At 42.6% G+C, this 19,693-nt stretch overlaps 1 protein-coding gene across 3 annotated transcripts in view; it reads right to left on the bottom strand.

Moving 5' to 3' along the window:
* LOC140196465 (glypican-5-like) overlaps window positions 1–19,693 on the bottom strand; it is a 648,398-nt gene that overhangs the window by 182,439 nt on the left and 446,266 nt on the right. For all 3 annotated transcript variants that reach the window (XM_072255728.1, XM_072255729.1, XM_072255730.1), the window contains one exon: window positions 5,524–5,677. In XM_072255728.1, coding sequence (XP_072111829.1) covers window positions 5,524–5,677 — 154 coding nt within the window. The remainder of the gene's footprint in view (window positions 1–5,523; window positions 5,678–19,693) is intronic.

Raw genomic sequence — 19,693 nt, 5'->3', positions numbered from 1 at the left:
CCTTAGGAAACAGTGATCACGATATGAGTGAGTTCAACTTGAAATTTGATAGGGAGAAAGTAAAGTCTGATGTAGCAGTATTTCAGTGGAGTAAGGGAAATTACAGTGGTATGAGAGAGGAGTTGGCCAAAGTAAATTAGAAGGAAGTGCTGACAGGAATGACAGCACAGCGGTCTCTAATTGATTCTATTATGGTTCTTGGATTTGAGTGTGCCTGCAAGCAAACGAACCTCAGGGTTGTATATGGAGACATATTTTCACTTTGATAGTAAATTTACTTTGAATTTTCCACATTCATTTTGGATGAAATCATAGAAAAGGACTTTTGTGGCACAAATGTTACCTGCTACCTGTCACCTGATACTCCACAAATCTTAAAATCTCTAAAACATGGTTTACTTAAAAGGACTTAGGACCTGTTATTTAGTACTTTAAACCTTAAACATTTCCATGAAAGGGATTATTGAGTGGAATTTATAGATTGAGAGGAATTTTTAGATTGTGTTTCCAACCTATGTGTTTGAATAGGTATGAAACTATTGCATAACTATTGCCTGTATTCACCACTGAAGCAAAATAACCCTTCCAGGGTGTAACTTTTTTGGTATTTAGCCTGGGGACTGTCACAGCCAAGATTAATTATTGTCACAGTCAAAATCTGCAGTATAAATCCTTGAAGAATGATCAATTATACTGTACTGTCAGTTCAACATCAGCCCTGGGTTATTTTGTGTGATACCTGATCTCTTCGTGAATAGACTGTTGAATTACACACAAGAATTCTAATTCATATCAGTTTTGTTGTCAGTGTGAGCCAAGGGATATTTTCACATACCAACTAAGCCCACCATTTCAACAACTGGACCAAACTGAGCCAAATGCTGTCACTTTATCTTTAATAGTTCCAATTATAAATGCCCATTACGTGGTAAATTTAAATATGCTCCATCTTAGACATCCACTTCTGCTAGCTTAGTTGTGCTTGGGAAAAAAGTGTCAAGAAAACTAGTGGCACTTGACTGGAGTGGTACTTCGATCTAGAGTCTCCAGCAAAACATGGAAATAACTAGGTCCCCCAGATGTCTGTTGCTATTGTTGGGTCAGATGCACCTTAACTCAGGCCTTTCTACACCAGATCTCACTCTGGTCCTGTGGGTCAGATGCAATGGGAATGGAAGTGCCCAACTTAAAAATCTGTATCCTTTGTTCTTAAAGGCCACTTGAGCAGTTCCCAGGTCTGTGTATAGTTAGGTATGACTACAATGGGATACTTAACTGAATACAGAGCCACAAAAAAAGTTACAGTGTCTAAAGAGGCCATTCTGCCTATTCAATCCATCTACCTACCTATCTGCCTATTCAATCTATCTTTAAGTGCCTTATCCCCAAAATTATTCAAGGGATTCACTGTGCCTGCTGTAGAGCTTTACATGTTTCTGAACCTTTGGTACTCAGAACTGGACACAATTGTTCATCAGCCCATAACCCAAACGTTGTTGGCTGCTCCAAAGCTGCCTGAAATGACAGTTGCATTGGTGCATGAATCAGTGATACTATTACAAACCCATAATGAATTCTATGACGATTCCCTAATCCTGGCTCTAATGACTCTGCGAGAAGGGTACGAACACGGGATGTCAGAGAGCGTGGTGCAGCGAGCTTGCTGGCTTGTGCTTCAAGATAGCCAAATAATTCTTTGTGCAGCTTGCATTATGAAGCCATGGGCTTGTGACGTGCTTCCTTGCACGTGCACTGACTGTGTTTGTTTAATGAACTACAGATGCAACAGGTGTCAGCAAGATCTGAAGCAAACAAACCACAACAGTCTCAGCTCTCAATTTCCATGGGCAGCATGGTGGAAACCTCTTAAGATGTCCCATCATCGTTCGATTACCGCACTTAAAAGACTCTTAAAATATAGACTGTAATGTGTGGTTTGGTGATGTTCTCAGCATTGGAAGTTCAAAAGGGTAACAATCATATCAGTGCCCAAGAATAGCAGGGTGAACTGCCTCAGTGACTATCACCCAGTAGCACTCACATCTATGGTAATGAATGGCTTTGAGAGGTTGGTTATGGCTAGAACCAACTTCTGTCTCAGCAAGGACCTGGACCCACTGCAATTTGCCTATCAGCATAATAATGGATGTGATCTCATTGGCTCTCCATGTAGCTTTCGACCGCCTGGCCAATTCTAATACCTCTGTTAGGCTGCTGTTTATTCACTTCAGAGCAATTCATACAATTGTTCCTATAGGTCTGATCAAAAGGCTTCAAAACCTGGGCCTCTGTACCTCCCTTTGCAACTGGATCGTCAGCTTCCTCACCGGAAAACCAGTCTGCACGGATTGGAAATAACATCTCCACCTCACTGATTATCAACACTGGTGTACCTCAAGGATGTGTGCTTAGCCCACAGCTCAACTTCTCCACACCCATGACAGTATGGCTTGGTACAGCACAAATGCCTTCTTTAAATTTGCTGATGACACAACTATTGTTGGCAGAATTTCAGATGGTGACGGGAAGATGTACAGGAGCGAGATACATCAGCTAGTTGAGTAGTGTCACAGCAACAACCTTGCAACTCAACGTCAGCAAGACCAAAGAATTGATTGTGGACACCAGAAAGAGTAAGATGAGGGAACACACACCAGTTCTCACGAGGAATCATAGTGAAAAGAGTGAGCAGTTTCAAGTTCCAGGGTATCAACATCTCTGGGATCTATCCTGGGCCTAACATATCGATGCAATTACAAAGAAGGCATGACGGCGACTATATTTCATTAGGAATTTGAGGAGATTTGGAACGTCACCAAAGACACTCACAAATTTCTGAAGAAGTAGTGTGGAGAGCATTCTAACTATATACATCACCACCTGGTCTGGGCGAGGGGGAGGGGTGCTACTGCATAGGATTGAAATAAGCTGCAGAAAGTTGTAAACTTAGTCAAGTCCATCATGGGCACCAGCCTCCAAGACATCTTCGAGGAACAATGCCTCAAAAAGGTGGCATCCATCATTAAGGACCCCTATCACCCAGGACATGCCTCTTCTCACTGCTGCCATTAAGGAGGGGATATAGGAGCCTAAAGGCACGCACCCAATGATTCAGGAACAGACTCTTTCCCTCTGCCATCAGATTTCTGAATGGACATTATCTCAATGGGCAAGAACACTATCTCACTACTTTTTTGCACTACTTATTTAAGTTAACTTTTTCATACATATACTGTAATTCACAGATTTTTAAATTATGTATTGCAATGTACTGCTGGTACATTACAACAAATTTCATGACATATGGTGGTGATATTAAACCTAATTCTGATTCTGATTCTAATTCTTGTGCATACACTGGTATTAGGGAGATCTATTGATACCCTGCACCCTTCATACCCACTACTCACACTCTGTTTCAGGCCTTTTGTTGATCTGAATCTTGAACTTCAGCTTCACATGTTCCTTTTCGATGAAACATTCAAAATAATTCAATACCAAATTACCTGCTCATCAATGGTAAAGCTCAGTCTAGGTGGCAAGGTTGGTGGATTTAGCTAACGCTTTCATCAAATTCAGATTAATTGTTACATTAATTTATAGTCTATTTTTGGCTCTTGATTTCATTGGCAGATATTTCGTTGATCAGCCCATATCTCTTCATTTCAGAGAGGTTGATATGATTTTTCAGTTCACACTGCAAACAAAAATTCAGTACAGGTTCCTGCGACTTTCACCATTCAATCTGAACTTTCTAGTGTTCTTATTGTGACAAGGTTCAGGCTTATGGCTGGGCCTCATTAAAAGCTGGAGCCTCCATATCATACCTTACTGTCTGTTGGTCCAACAATCAACCTGTCAGAGGGTCCAGCAGCATCTCTGGGAAAAAGTACTGCTGATGCTTCAGATCAAACCCCTGCATTTGGACTCATCAACATATCAGGTCAAAACACTACATCATGACGTCAGGGATATTTACAGGCAATTATAAAGAAGTTGTTGGAAAAGATTCTGAGGGATAGGATCTATCTAACATGGAAAGACAGATTAATCAAAGATAGAATGATGCAAGCTTGATTTAGTGATTTATTGGCGGACACAGCAGGAGAGCTGTATGTCCTCTGTCGTAGCGAGGACTTGGCCTCAAGCCGCACTGTTGCCTGTTTACAGCTGTCCAGAAGACAGGCATCAGATTCAGGAGTGCCAGAGGTGGTGTGGCGCAGCGTCCAAGCTGGAGCTGGTGCTGCCCCCCAGTGCTTGCTCGGCAGAAGACAAGCCATATTGTGTTCGACTGCAGACTATTGCAACATTCATCAGCTCAGGAACTTGGACTATACTTTTTAGTGTGATTTTATTTTCTTGCTACCTTATACGTGCTATATGTGCTGTGTATGACTGCTGTTTCTGTGTTTTGCACCTTTGTCCTTCAACTTGAACTTGAACTATTGATATTCTATGTTGAGGCTTACCTCTTATTGGGGCTCTGATGTCTAGGCTTCCAATTGCTAGGGTTCTAGTGGCTGCTATTTAAGCTCATGGCCCGCTGGATCTCTGAGTTCTGTTGTTGCTCCAACCATTGGGACTCAAGTCTCTAGACTTGGCTTCATAACTATTGGGGATTCAGTTACATGATCTATTGGCTGCTAGATCTATGTTACATGGTATGGTGTCCATTGAATAGAATTTATCCAATTCACATCTAGCTGTGTTCATGCTGCTAAATCTTATCTCAGTGTGAAGATAGAGAACTGCCTTGTGAGATGGTCCTCAGATCCTCAGGTTTGGCTGTGTCTTTTAAAAGGGTAAGGTTTAACACTGTAGATCACACATCGGGGTAAAGAGTGGGCCAAACTAATTTTGTCCCATCAGCTGCCCACCATAATGGCAACATGCTGCCGACTCATTAAATTAATTCTTAATTAAAAACATACAATTTGTCAGGTGATTGCACCTTTATAATTATTGCGAAATACCCTGTCCATCAGTAAAACAGAGCAACACTGCCTGCAGCAATAGTATGAAGCCACACACCCTCATTCTGTGTTTTGAATGAACATGATCACAAAATACACTTCTCCAGTGAAGAAGCAACAATCACGATAACAGATTCTACGTCCAACCTTTCCAATACATTCACAAAGAGCCAGTGGTTGTGGAACAAGACTCCATGTATGACATATTGCAAGTGAAGGGAAACTTTGAAGTGCCAAACATCTCATTCCTGACCTCGACATGTTCTGCTTAGAACTTCAAATACTTCAAACAGAACTGCAAGTGTTTGCTGACTAACATATAGATATGAAATATCGTTTACGATTCCCAGACCCCATGGTGGTCAGAGGCTACACTGCTGTTATGGTATTCATGTGAAATATGAGAGAGCTTCCTTTCTGATAATGCACTCAACAACTGCTTGCTTGACATTCAGTAGTTTTGTAAGTATCCGACTAACTCCAGAGGAGAGCCTTAGACTTCACTGCACATCATTTAGAACAATCTACTTGTTCGAAAGATGCCACTCACGTGTATTCTTCTGCCTTCCCGGTGCTCCACTTCCAGATCCTGTGCACCCATCTTCATCGTCGCACTCTCCACTTGACTCGGTATCCTCGCCCTCACCACTGCCGCCTTGACTCAAGGACCATTGTGCTGCCTTGGTTGATTTGCTGTGCTGCATCTGAGATAAAACAGGAGGTATAGTCAGGCAGAGGAGCAAAGTTCGCTCTGACTTACAACTGCTTAGTATTAAACTCCATACATCTTTCTTAAGTTTGGCTCCCAGGCATAAGCATCAGCAATAGTCCATCCTGTAGATGCCCTGGCAAGAAAGCTCACCGGCACTCCCAGTTCCTCGGGAGGCTAAAGAAACTTGGCATGTCCCCATTGACTTTTACCAATTCTTACTAATACACCATAGAAAGTATTGTAATCTGGAGGAATCATGGCTTGGGATAGCAATACCTCTGCCCAGGACCCCACAGAACCACAGAGAGATGTGGACAGAACTCAGCACATCATGGAAACCAGCCTTCCCTACAGAGTTTGTCCACACTTCTTGTTGCCTCAGAAAGCAGCCAGCATGATCAACGATCCCACCCACCCCGAACATTCTCTCTTTTCACCTCTTCCATTTGGCAGAAGATACAAAAGCCTGAAAGCATGTCCCACCAGGATCAAGAACAGCTTCTGTCTGACTGTTTTAAGATACTGAATGGTCCCCTATTATAGTAAAATGGACTCTCGTCCTCACAATCTACCTTGTTATGACCTTGCACCTTATGTCTACCTGCACTGCTCTTTTTGGTAGCTGTTGACACTTTATTCTGCATTCTGTTATTCTTTAACCTTGTACTACTTCAGGGCTCTGTGTGATGATTTGATCTGTTTGAACAAAAATAAATTTTAAAGATTAGCTTTATTTGTCTCATGTACATTGAAACATTAAAACGTACAGTGAAATGCATTGTTTGAAGATGCGTTGGAGGCAGTCTGCAAGAGTCGCTATGCTTCCGGCGCCAACACAGAATGCCCACAACTTACTAATTCTGATTGTAGGTCTTTGGAATATGGGAGGAAACTGGAGCATCTGGAGGAGAACGTACGAACTCCTTACAGACAGCAGTGGGAATTGATAATTACTGGTGCCGTAAAGTGTCACGTTAACCACTACACCTCTGAGCTAAATCAATTCCAATTCAACACCATCTTCAACTCACTGAAAACATCACTTTAACCAAATTTCTCTTGCCTGCATGTAATGTCCTGGTTAAGATTTCTGCTATTATGCAGTTGGTATTTCATTTCTGCAGTTTCTGCAAAAGCAGTGCGTCCTGCTGGTAGAATGCTTTGGTTTCGGCTGTAAATAAAAGCCCTAGCTGTTCTGCTTAGGAATGTTGTACTAGCCAATCAGGGTGGTGGAATTGGGAGACAGTTCTAGAGAGAGTGGGGTGGAGAGAGATTTGCAAAGGACAGTGTGTTTGGCGGGTCTTTTGGACAGGAGCTGCGGAGAGGACCAGAAGGAAGATAGCTGAGGATGCCATGAGAAGGAGTGTCTCCGATGCACGAAGTGCTTTGTGCAGATGAATGGCTCCAAGGAAGAAGGGCCAATACTCCCTCGAGAGAGCCAGTTTGTTCGAGGTGGATTTCAAGTGAAGTTCAGAATGTGGTGTGTACTTTGGGCTTAGCGTGTGATTAAAGACAACTCCAGGATGACCTCCAACTGTACGTGCATGTTTGGACTGGGTGAACTGTAATGGGCCCTTTTATTTTATTTTTCCTTTTCTCTTTCCTACTAACTGTTCCATAAAGCTGAAATTTGTAAATATACTTTCATTATAATGTTATGCAGTGTACAATCGACAATTGTGTATGAGCAGTATTTACACAGCATTAGTTCAAATTGAGGTTTCTTTAATCAGAACATCACAACGCTCCTGTTTGGTTGAAACTCAAATCATACGTATATCGTTTATGAAAGGTGGCCTTTTCACTTCGAAGTCCCATGGCTGTTAGAAGAGCCAGTTAATGAGCCAAGTTTGCATACGAGCCCGGAGATGGGTGTACATGTGTAATAACTTGCAACAAATCCCATGTATTCACTGACTTACACTGGCATGTATTATATGATTTTAAATTCAAAGTCGGGTGTCACATCTCACCATCCCTAAGGCTAAGAGCACTACCTGACATGCAATTCTGGCTTTTGATACGTGCCTTGGGCATCCTGCATACTCGTTAAATGCCATTAGTATATCTGAAATTCTGCCAATCTACATCTTTTTCCGAATTCTCTACTTTAAGGTGTTCCTTACTGACCATATGTTTAATGAACTATACTGAAATCTTATTGCTTGATGTGTTGTTAATCCTCCTGTGTGCCTGCTTAGAAGCCTTTTGCAATGCTGGAGGATATATTACAATTCAAAGTTGTTTTTATACCACCAACAAGCAAATGTTAATATCACAACTACGTCCAGAAAGATTGATTTAAAATACCTTTATTCACGAGGGCAGAAGGTGTAAGCTAAGTATTTGCTGGCAACGCTAACAAAGATATTGGAAAAGATTCTGAGTGGACAGAATCAATCTGCACTTGGAAAGGCAGGAATTAATCAATAATAGTATCACTTTGGAAGGGGGAAGATCCTGCTAGACTAAATTGACTGAATTTATCGAGGAGTTAACAAAATGTTTTGGTAAAAACTGTGCAGTTTATATAGTCTGCTTAAACTTCACTAAGACCTTTGGTAAAGTCCCACATGCTGTTCTGCTATTCTTAGGCTACAGGGTGATATTGATAAGTTAGTAAGATGGAGAAAGCAATTGCATATACAGTTTAATCGTGTTATTGTAAGGGGATGCACTTTAGGAATTACAATAAGGAAGAACATCCACAGTGATTGGTTGGGCTCTAGGAACTAAGAGACCTTGATGTACAAATCCCAATTCTGAGAGTGGAAGCACAGGTGGATGAGGTGCTGAAGGTGGCAAATGGAATACTTGCTTTCATTAGCCAGGGCACAGAATGTAAGAACAAGGAGGTTATGGTGCACCAATATAAAACGTTGTTTCAGCCAGAGCTGGAATGTTATGATTCTGGTCGTGGCTCTAAAGGAAAGAAGTGTTTGCACTGGAGAGGGTTCAGAGGAGATATTGCTAGGATGAACTATCTCTGTTTGAGGAGAGATTGGATAGGCTGGGGTTAGTTTCCTTGGAGCAGAGAAGGCTGAAGAGGAAGCCAACAGAGGCATAGAAAATTATGAGGAACGCTGACAGAGTAGACAGCTGGAAGTTATTCCCTGGAACAGAGGTTTAGGGAGGATCTGTGGACAAACTTTTCTCACCCAGAGGGTAGTTGCAATCTGGAATGCACTGCACGAGTGGTGGCGAAGGTAGGCACTCTCACAACATTTAATAAGTATCTATACAAACACTTGAATTACTAAGGCAGAGAAGGCTACTGACCAAGTGCCGGTAAACAGGGTTAGAACAGATTGGTACTTGAGGGTAGACATGTACATAGTAGGCTGTAGAACTAACTAGAACTAACTTCTGTGCTGTATAACTTTGGGGCTCTGTTAGAACTCCTTTGAGTTAAAGGCATTGAATCATTTACTAGGAGAGATTGGTGTATGAAGGCTCTGGAAGGGTTGCCCCAGTGTCTATAAAAGCTCTACTGCCCTGCAGTCTCATGTTACCTTTGGTCACAGTGAACGGTGGAGCACTGAGGACTGTTGTAGAACAGAGGGATCTGGGTCCATTATTCATTGAAAGTGACAACACAGGTAGATAGGGTCGTAAAGAAAGCTTTTGGCACTTTGGCCTTCATAAATCAATGCATTGAGTATAGGAGATGGGATGTTATGTTGAAGTTGTAGAAGACAGTGGTGAGACCTAATTTAGAGTATTGTGTGCAGTTTTGGTCACCTACCTACAAGAAAGATGTAAATAAGATTGAAAGTATACAGAGAAAATTTACAAGGAACTTGCTGGGTCTGGAGGACTTAGTTATAAGATTGAATAGGTTATAATCAGTAGGTCACGTTATTCTTCAGAACAACAGGAGATTAAGTGGGTTTTAGATAGGATAAATGCAAGCAGGCTTTTTCTACTGATGTTGTGTGGGACTACAACCAGCGGTCATGGCATAAGTGTGAAAGGTGAGAAGTTTAAGAGGAACACGAGGGGAAACTTCTTCACTCAGTGGGTCGTGAGAGTCTGGAATGTGCTGTCAGCACAAATGGTCCATGCAAGCTCAATTTCAACATCTAAGCAAAGTTTGGGTATGTACATGGATAATAGGGGTGTGGAGAGCTATGGTCCCAATGCAGGTCAATGGGAGTAGGCAGTTTAAATAGATCAGCATGGATTGGACAGGCTGAAGAGCCTGTTTCTGTGCTGTATTTTTCTATGACTCTATGACTGTCTGTTCAGTACTTAAACTTCAAGTGTTTGACTCATGACTTGAACTCATGCTTGGCACAAAAAGATCTCCTCTTATTCGATCGTAGCAATAAATTCATGCCCTGTGTAACTGTGCCTTGGAACAGACCCAGTGGAAGCAAAGGCCTAGTAGCTGTCAAAGCATTCAGTTGTTCAGTGTTGAGGGTGCGTTAGAGTATGAAGACATGGATTGGGGGAGGTGGATGGGAGGAGTGCCACTAGCTGACATTTAGTCCAAGTCTCTAACTTGTCACTGAAGCCATTGAGCCTTCACACTTTTGATTTTAATTTAGTGTAGACATGAGAGTATCAGCTCTATACTGCACAGCTTCAATAAAAGTTACACTGCGTATAGGGAGATGACATGATATAAAACACATCTAACCCAGAGTATAGGGAGCAGGACAGAGCATTCTGTTCTACTCAACTTCCAATAAGCAACAGTACTTGCATAGATCTTTGTCCAAATGAAGTGATTTTTGAAGTTAGAAATAAGTTTACATGAAGATTATCGATCACTACCATGTGATTCTGCTGCTTTTTACACCAGTTCAACTAATTCACAACAGGCCCTTTATATAGGTTCATTATCCAAAACTGAAACTCACTCTTAGCCATTCATTATTTCACTTATAAGCCTTCTGAACGAGATTACACCCCATCCCATGACTCATTCCCGGATGCACAGATTCTCCTGAGGTTATGGCAGGGTTCCATTACTTTGACTGCTCATAACCCAGACAGTTCACAAGTCAGAAATGTGGAAAACCAAATACTCCAGAGCAGAAAATGCCTGTGGCCCTACAGGAACCGGCAAATCTATCCCATGAGTTTTCCCAGTGCTTGTTCATATGTGTAGGCTGTATGTACAGTATTTGGGACTTTGTAAACTAGGGTGGAACTGTATATTTGAACCCTTCAGCTACCTTCTAGATCTAACCCACCTCCACAGATCCTTGATTCTATAAACCTCCTGGATAAAGCTCACTCTGTAGCTTCTGGAAAGGGAAACCTGCTGTGTAAACATCCCGCAAAGACAAATCATCACAATGAAATATCATCAGAGTCCTGATGAACAATCTTGGCCCAAATCATCGACTTTTTATTCCTTTCCAGAGATGCTGCCTGACCTGCTGGGTTCCTCCAGTATTCTGTGTGTGTTACTCCAAACCATTAACCTCATTTCTTTCTCCGCAGATGGTACCTGACCAATGATTTTCTATATTCTATGTTTTTAATTCAGAGTTCTAGCACCTCTCATAGTTTACCTCTGAATCTGGTGTATTCGTTTTTAACTTTAAGTTGCAGATATTCTGAAGGGGATTACAGAGGGGAAGAAAAATGGATATATTGAATAGTGAAATGGATATCAAATCAAAGTGGGGTGTTTCACTGATACTTTGTTAACAACACTAAACCAGGAATAGAGAATGTCAATCAACAATGTAGTAAAGGACAGGACAATACATCAAAGGTGAAATCTTCAGTATTATTTAGTTTGAGATTAAGTGTTACTTTGAGTTTACTGGAAGCCTGCAAGTCAAAGTAAATGCTATAGATGTGATCAAGAGTTTCAGTTGTTGTTCAGACTAAACATCAGAATGGACAGCAAATGCAGGGGCGGTGCTAAGGTGGTGCTAGCTGGGGCTATAGCCCCAGCAGAAATTGCAATAGCACCAGCGTAGCAGCACCAAGAAATTAACTGAAATTTCACATGCAAATTGCAGCCGCTTTGCTTTCTCTGTATAGTTTTGCATACAGCTTGTTTCTCCAGTTGATCTAGTGAAACAGCGCCCCCAATTACCATAGCACCCACGCAGCAATAAAGTTATAAACTCTGTCAGATCCACTCTACACTTCTGCTTATTCGTTCATTGTCAGTGTCTCGCCGTTGCTGTCCTCAGATCAGTTAAGCTGATCGAAGATCACGTAAGGTGGTGATGTCACTCACTCTCACTGACGCGTGAGATTGATAGTATATATCTAGGTGCAGATTTGTGGTCTCGCGAGACTAACGGATGCCCCACACACACACATTGTGCTTTTACAAGCTAGCATGGGCCTGGCACGTGCATTATTTTGGTGGTATGAAAAATGGATCGATTTTTAGTGAGAAAACGACCTCGTCCAGAAGAATCAGTGGTGTCTCAGCCTGAGCTTGCCTTAATATAAAGTGATATGCAGAAAGAAGTAAGTGAGGATGAGGACGACAGCATTTCATTGAAGGAGTGTGAGGGCGAAGTAGAGGAACCAGAAACGAAGCAGGATTCCAAAGAGAACGTGGATGAAGCTGCTCTTAGTGTTAGTGGGAATATTGTTAGCAATGTTAGCCAGCAGCCTGAGGAAGGACCCCGTCAGCCAGCATTGAAAAAGTACCCTTCGCTGATCGCAACAGTTTGGCAAGCAGAAAAGGAGTTTTATTTGTGGCTGGTTTGACTGACTGGAATATTTGATCACAAAAGATACTACGTTCTGCTTCACATGCAGGCAATTCCTGTGTGGAGGACATGGGTTCCATTCTGAGTCTACCTTCACTGTCACTGGTTACCGCAACTGGCAGAAAGCTACAACAGCTTTCAAAACCCACCATGTAAGTGCAGCTCATAAGTTTGCTATGGAGGCACGAGCTGAATTCAGATTGAGAAAACAAGACGGTTCAAGACTGGGAAATATGATTGACAAAGGACATGCAAAGATTGTCCAAGAACATCGTGAGTATATGAGAGCTGTGGTTGAGTCTCTAGCAAGGGCAGACAGTGAATGACACAGTGGAATTTCTAGCTCCAATGAGACCCTACCACGATGCATTTATAGATTTATACAAACTAATCTGTATATCACTGACTCTACCTGTGACATCTGCTTCATGCAAATGGAGTTCCTGTTGCCTCAGACACCTCAAAAACTACCTAAGGAATAGCAGCGGCAATGCTCGGAACAGTAACTTGGCCCTGTTGGCCATAAACAGCCGGAGGACCAAAGCACTTGACATCCAGGAAATCATTGATGCTTTCACCACCAATCACAACAACAGACGGATTGTGCTTCTCTGAAACATCAATGGTGAGTGCAGTTGATTTTTTTAAAATTTGGGTCTAGACTAATGCTGATTATTATTATTACTTTGTGCTGGATACCCCATAGTCCTTATGTTTCCTGCAAATCCTAAACTATTACATTTACTGCTATTAAGCCTACTGGTTTTGCTTAGACTGTTGATTTTTGTTTTAAATTCAGTAGCCGAATTAATTGAGGTATTGCATGGTCAGATTACGATTTGTCCAACTCCTGGTAAAGCCTTGCATCTGTTGTTTCCTTATTTGACGTTAATAACGGTGTATCTTTTGGCATTGTCTGTCCATGTAATACGAACAGCAGTGGACATTGTGGGTTAGTGTAGTGTTTTTCAGTTGAAAAACATGCATTTGACGCTGATTGCGGGATTGGTGCGTGATTCACGTTGTGCGCTGTGGGTCGGATGCTCTGTTGGTTTGTTTGTTTATGCTCTGTGTAGCCCGGGTTGTCTCCGATGCTGTTGACACTGTCACAGTTCACTTCTATACTATATTTATCAATAGCTGTTGCTTGTGAATCATCAGAGGCATTTGTAGTAGGCACATAATGTTTGAAACTGACTTTTGAATGCCACGCGTCTGGCCTTTCGAATACAGATTACCACAGGGTACATCCCTCAGCACCATCACTGAATAATTCAGCCCCACTGTAGCACCAGCAAGAAAAAACCTCTGGCGCTGCCACTGAGCAAATGTGATCTAAGTGACTGTGACCATGGAATGATTGTTGGTGCCAGAAACTGCTGATCTCCTGGGAATTTCACACACAACAATCTCTACAGAGTTTACAGAGAATGGTGCAAAAACAGCAACAAAAAAAATCGAGTAAGCAGCAGTTCTGTGGGTGAAAACGTCTTGTAATAAGACAGGACAGAGGAGAATGTCCAAAATAGTTCAAGCTGACAGGAAGGTGACAATAACTTAAATAAGAATGCTTTACAACAGTGGTGTGCAGAAGAGCATCTCTGAATGCACAACACATCAATCCTAGAAGTGGATGGGCTACAGCAGCAGAAGACCACGGACATATACTCTGTGGCTACTTTATTATATACCAAATAAAGTGGCCACTTGAGAGCATATTTAAAATCTATTAAAGTTCAGCCACATCAACAGGCCCTTTGGAACATATGTACATTGACACTTGAGCACTATAGTGTTTCCCTACTAATCATTTGCTCCACTTGTCCCTCTTTCTGACTAAAGCTTCTTTTGTAATTTATTATCTTTTTTCATTCCTCCTCTTCTCTGGTACAGGACAACCCTACATCGCAATAACCCACTTCGTATCAAAAATGCATTAAAAACCCAACCATGGATGAAGAGACATGTGCAGAAAAGATCATAAAATCATTTTGGTTTGGACTTAAGGAAAACCCAACCTCTTCACAAACCTTTTCCCACCTGTACCCTCATCCCATTCTACCTTTAATTTAAACTTGTTATTTCTGGACAACTGAAGACATCTTTGGAGAGAGGTGTCGAACGCTTTCACTTTTCTCTTCAACAACGTATCTGATTGCCACAAACCCCTTCGTACATTTGGTTCTGAGTACAGAGGAAGGGGTTTGGCTGAGATTAGCTACAATGCTGATTTTTAAAGAACAGGGTTTCCCTCACTCCATAGTTGGTGATGCCTTGACCCATATCCCCTCCTTTTCCCGATCCTTCTCCTGTAACAGTGATAGAGTCCCTCTTGTCCTTATCTACCATCCCATCAGTCTCTGCATCCAACACATTATCCTATGCAACTTCTGGCATCTCCAAAGGGATTCTACTACTAAACATATTTTGAATGGCTTGTCATATGAAGAGCATTTGATGGCTCTGGGCCTGTATTCACTGGAATTCAGAAGAATGAGGGGTGACCTCATTGAGTCCTATCGAATGATGAAATGCCAAAGGAATGGTGATAGAGTGGATATTGAAAAGATGTTTCTTATGGTGGGAGAGGCTAAAACCAGAGGACACAGTCTCAGAACAGAGGAGTGTCCTTATAGAATGGAGATGAGGAGTAATTTCTTTAGCCAGAGAGTGGTGAATCTGTGGAATTCTTTGCCACAGGCAGCTGTGGAGACCAAAGCTTTATGTGTATTTAAAGCAGAAGTTGATAGATTCTTGATTGGTCAGGGTATGAAGGGATACAAGGAGAAGGCAAAAGATTGAGACTGAGAGGAAAATTGGATCAGCCTTGATTAAAAGAGCAGAGCAGAGTTGATGGGCCAAATGGCCTAATTCTGCTCCTATATCGTATCGTCTTTCTTTCCAGTCCCGAAAAAGGATCTTGGCCTGAAATGTTGACTGCTTACTCCTTTCCATAGATGCTGCCTGACCTGCTGAGTTCCTCCAGCATTGTGTGTGTGTGTTGCTTTGGATTTCCAGCACCCGCAGCTTTCTTGTGTTTGCTGAATTTTAGTGTTATTTTAGTAAAACTCCGACCTGAAATGACAAAAGCCTTTGGCCGATTTAGATATAAATGCCCTTATTCAGGGATTGGTGGGGGGGGGGGGCGCGTGCAGTACGATAGCATAGAGATTAGCGCAGTGCTTTACAGTGCCGGCTGTAAGATCGAGGTTCAATTCTCACTACTGCCTGTATGGAGTTTGTATGTTCTCTCTGTGACCATGTGGGTGTCCTTTGGGTGCTCTGGTTTCTTCCCACAGTCCAAAGACATGCAGGTTAGTTAATTGTTGGAGCCAGAAGCATGACAATACTTGAGGGCTGACCCCAGCTCATCTCGGATTATGTTGAACGTTGATACAAAACATTTCTCTGTTTGTTTTGATGTATGTGCGATAAATAAAGCTAATCTTTAATCTTCTCTATCTGTGCCTGAATCTACTTCCAATTCCAGCTTTAATTAACACCACCGCAAATATATGTCCACAGCTCTTGTGTACCATTCCCAAGCTAACATCTCATTGAACAAAATGAGAGCTGGCGTCTGCTTGTAAATGAATTTTAAAGTAACCTGCCCTTTGTGTAACTGTTTTTGGGTACAGTCACTGATGGTAATTATCTATATTCACTCCTCATGAAGTAAAATTCCGATATTACACCATCCACCTTTTCAGAAAGCCTGATGGCTCAACACCCAGCTCACTGTACACTTACTTCTGCTCTCTATTAAAACACACCTGGGCCCTGATTCCTGCACTGCCACGCTCCCTCTAAACGTACTGAGTTCAATGGATAAAAAATGATAGGAAGTTATGCTGGAGCATGAATGGGAGTAACATCCAATAACACTGAGTGTGTGAGATTATTGCATTATCTTCCCCCACTCCCTGACCATTCTCAGAATTGCCGAGGTTGCCTTTGTTTCTCTTGTTGTTACGCCCTGTCCTGTGACATTGACCCTGCTCCCAGTGCCTCTCATCCCCCTTCTCTAATGCTAGCTTTCCCTTTCAAGATTGCGTCAACAACGCTACCACAAGCGACATTCTCTAGATGGTCTTCGAAACTCTTTCTATCACTTCTACTTTTTCTTTTAAATGTGTTTCAGGTGGTGTTGGAGCCTAGGATCTACAGTTTTCAGGCCGATTGAGCGATCTGGCGCTTTGCTGTCTCCGAGAAGGTTCTGGGAGGCGAGCGGCCTCAAGGCCAAGAAGCTTAGAGATGGGGTGCAAGGCCATGATCAACTCCATTTCTCGCTCATCTCGCTGATCAAAGCATCAAGGAAGATTGAGAACATCAAGGCCAGTGTGGAAGCCAACTGAGTGGTCAATACTGTCTACCAGCCTCTCACTAGCTGCCGTAAGAGGAAGGTGTCTGGCTGTGGCGGTCTCTCTCCCTCTGCTCCGAAGCGAAGGTCCCTGCCTTTGAATGATCTCTCTCTCTCTCCCTCAATGCTGTCAGAGGACGGTACTGAAGTTCTGGCTCTGTGGTTTGTGGAATGGACTGTAGTTCCTGGTCACTCTGTTTTCTGTTGCTATTTTGGGTGACTTTGAGTTGCGGCAGCCTGCAGGTAATATACACCGAGCTGAACTAAATGTGGTCTCTTTTGATTTTGTGTTTTATAATTTCTGTTTTCACTTGCTCTTTCTTGTTGCTGTTTGCGCAATTTGTTTTTTTTGCGCGTTGGGCGGGTTGATGGCTTTTTTCTTTGAAAGGCTCCCATGGTTTTCTTTGCTTCCTGGCTGTCTGTGGAGAAGCTGAATCTCACGGGTGTATATTGCATACATATTTTGATAATAAGTGTACTTTAAATCCTTTGAACTCTAAGTAGAACACTCCCCACTCTGATCACAATTTTTGCAAACAATTTCTCCCTCCTTCTCAATACGTTGTGCCCTTGTCCAATAGTCACATTCTCCATCCCCATGACAATCTCTGCCTCTCATTGATATTCTCCATCATGCTGTCCTATTCTCACTTTCCCCCCCTATATTGGTTGGTTGTTCTGAACCCTCACCATTCAACATGACACCAGCTGCGGAGTCTGGGTTAGCACTTGACCATACCGCCCTCTGCTGGCAGAAGATGAGGTAGCTGAAATATAAAACCTGCTGCTTCAGAATTTTCACCTGAAGAGTTGGATGGCCTGGATGCTAAGATCACTATACCAAGCCAAAGAGATATCAGGCTGAATCCCAAAATAGCTTTCAATGGAAAGAGCCAGAAATTCACAAGAGATTAGACTGGAACCATAGAGATGGAACAATCAAAACTTGGCACTGTAGACTGCTTCCTCAGGATGGATGAGAAGGTCTATGGTTCCTGTACTGACCTACAGTAGAACACAGAAACAGGCCAGAAATGGTGTCCATTTCACCCTGTTGCATCAATCCCATTTATGCATATTCAGTCCAAGGCTATCAACGCTGGGGTATTGCCAGGATTTGTACTTTTCAGATTGTTGAGATCAGCTCCTAGTTTAATCCCTCATCTCTGCTGTGGTGGACTCGGTGTGTCAGGCCAAGAGGAGTGCTAAAATTAACTGGGCTTCCCCCTGCTGATCTCTGCTCATCAAAGACTGTGGATGTCAAGTGAGGAAACTCAAAATTCTCTGGTCCGTTTGTAACTGTCGAGCTCTTCATGCACAGCATACAAGCTCACAGGTGAGATGTTGAGTGGTGCGGTGGGTGTGCTTATCCAGGATTTGGTGTGAGCTATTGGAATAAGGGGAAGTAAACGTGATGGATGCTTGTGGTTCAGCATCTGAAGTGATTATAAATGGCTTGGTGGCATAGACATTAGAGCTTGGCACAGCAATACAAGATACTCTGCCCAGTTTATATCCTCAGCACAAATGCACCATCAAGTTTTTAGCTCACCCCTTTCCATCATATAATGCCCAGTTGAGCCTTTAAGAACCAGGCAGTCACATGAAACACAAAATATCCCCTTGGAGCTGAGCATGTGTGGACTAGTCAATAGGACAGTCTAAAGAAGTTCCAGAGGGCACACCATCACCATCAGCAATAAGCCCTCGCAGATGTACTGTACTTCAGACCTCCAAACTTTGTTCCAGTCATTCAACACAGAAGCAATAACATGCACAGAAATACAGCTAATTAGCAATGAACGTGAAGCAAAGTCCAAACAAACATTTATCAAAAGCCTAGAAATGACTATTGGTTCAGGAGACCTCATATTGAAAGCAGACCACACACAGGCAGCATACACAGCTGCTTTCATCTTACAGATGGCTGTGGGGCTTCAAATCAATCTAAACAGTAGCATTCTATTCTAGATCATCTGATAAATGTGGCTGAGGGTGAAAATGAATTTTCTGTCATCTGAGCAGCAGCCAGGAATGGTCTTGGAGGGTATCCAAGTCATGCAATCGTCTACTTCAGAAGCCAGGCCAAGCCAGGCATATGGAGTGAGGAATGCCTCTCCAGAGCACACTCTTTGGATCATAGCAGGAATCCAGCTGTGATAATAATCAGGCTGATGTCACCAAATGTCTCTGGCATAATGTACAGTACAAAGGCAATGTGGGCACTTAGCTGAAAGACCCCATTTCATAAGGCAGGGTAGGGGTGGTGATGAACTCCTTCAGAGCTGCTCCTACTCCACTAATGTTACAACGACTTTTACCGTGGTATCGAGTTACACAGGTGGGAAATTCACCTCCGAGCTTTTGCACAGAGACGTCTGGCTGAGGGCCAATTCTCTGCAGCACCTCATAAGAAAGTCTATGGTGTTAGTAATAAACACAGACCCTTAGCCTCAATCCACACGCCACGTGTAATCCACAGGTTGTATCTTGTATGCAGAAATACATATTCACCTTTAAGTGTTTAACTAGTTCCCTGCCAGAGATTCCAGCAAAACATTCTCCTTATCCTGAGCCGGTGCTAACTCTATATCAACCTGCACATGATACCCAGGGCACCGGGCGACACTTGGGAGAGGAAAACATGGATTTCCATCCAAAGATGTTGGTGCCAACTGAACGTTAATTGATCACTGAAATGAGATTAGGCAAATCAGATATGGCATAAAACAGTCCTTTTCGTCCAGGGGTCCCCGACCATTTTTGCACCACGGACCGGTCGATGGGGGTGGGGGCAGTGTTCAAGTAGGGTTAAACTCACCTCAACATGTCTTTTACAGTTAGGGTTGCCAACTTTCTCACTCCCAAATAAGGGACAAAAGTAGCAGTCAAATACGGGACACTTGTGTTTACCCTGATAAAGACTACCATGACCATGAAGCCTTGCGTGGCT

This window comes from Mobula birostris, chromosome 4 (assembly GCF_030028105.1).
Source record: "Mobula birostris isolate sMobBir1 chromosome 4, sMobBir1.hap1, whole genome shotgun sequence".
Lineage (NCBI taxonomy): Eukaryota > Metazoa > Chordata > Chondrichthyes > Myliobatiformes > Myliobatidae > Mobula > Mobula birostris.
The sequence above is the reverse complement of the archived record's forward strand: the minus strand, read 5'-3'. Positions and strand labels throughout refer to the sequence as shown.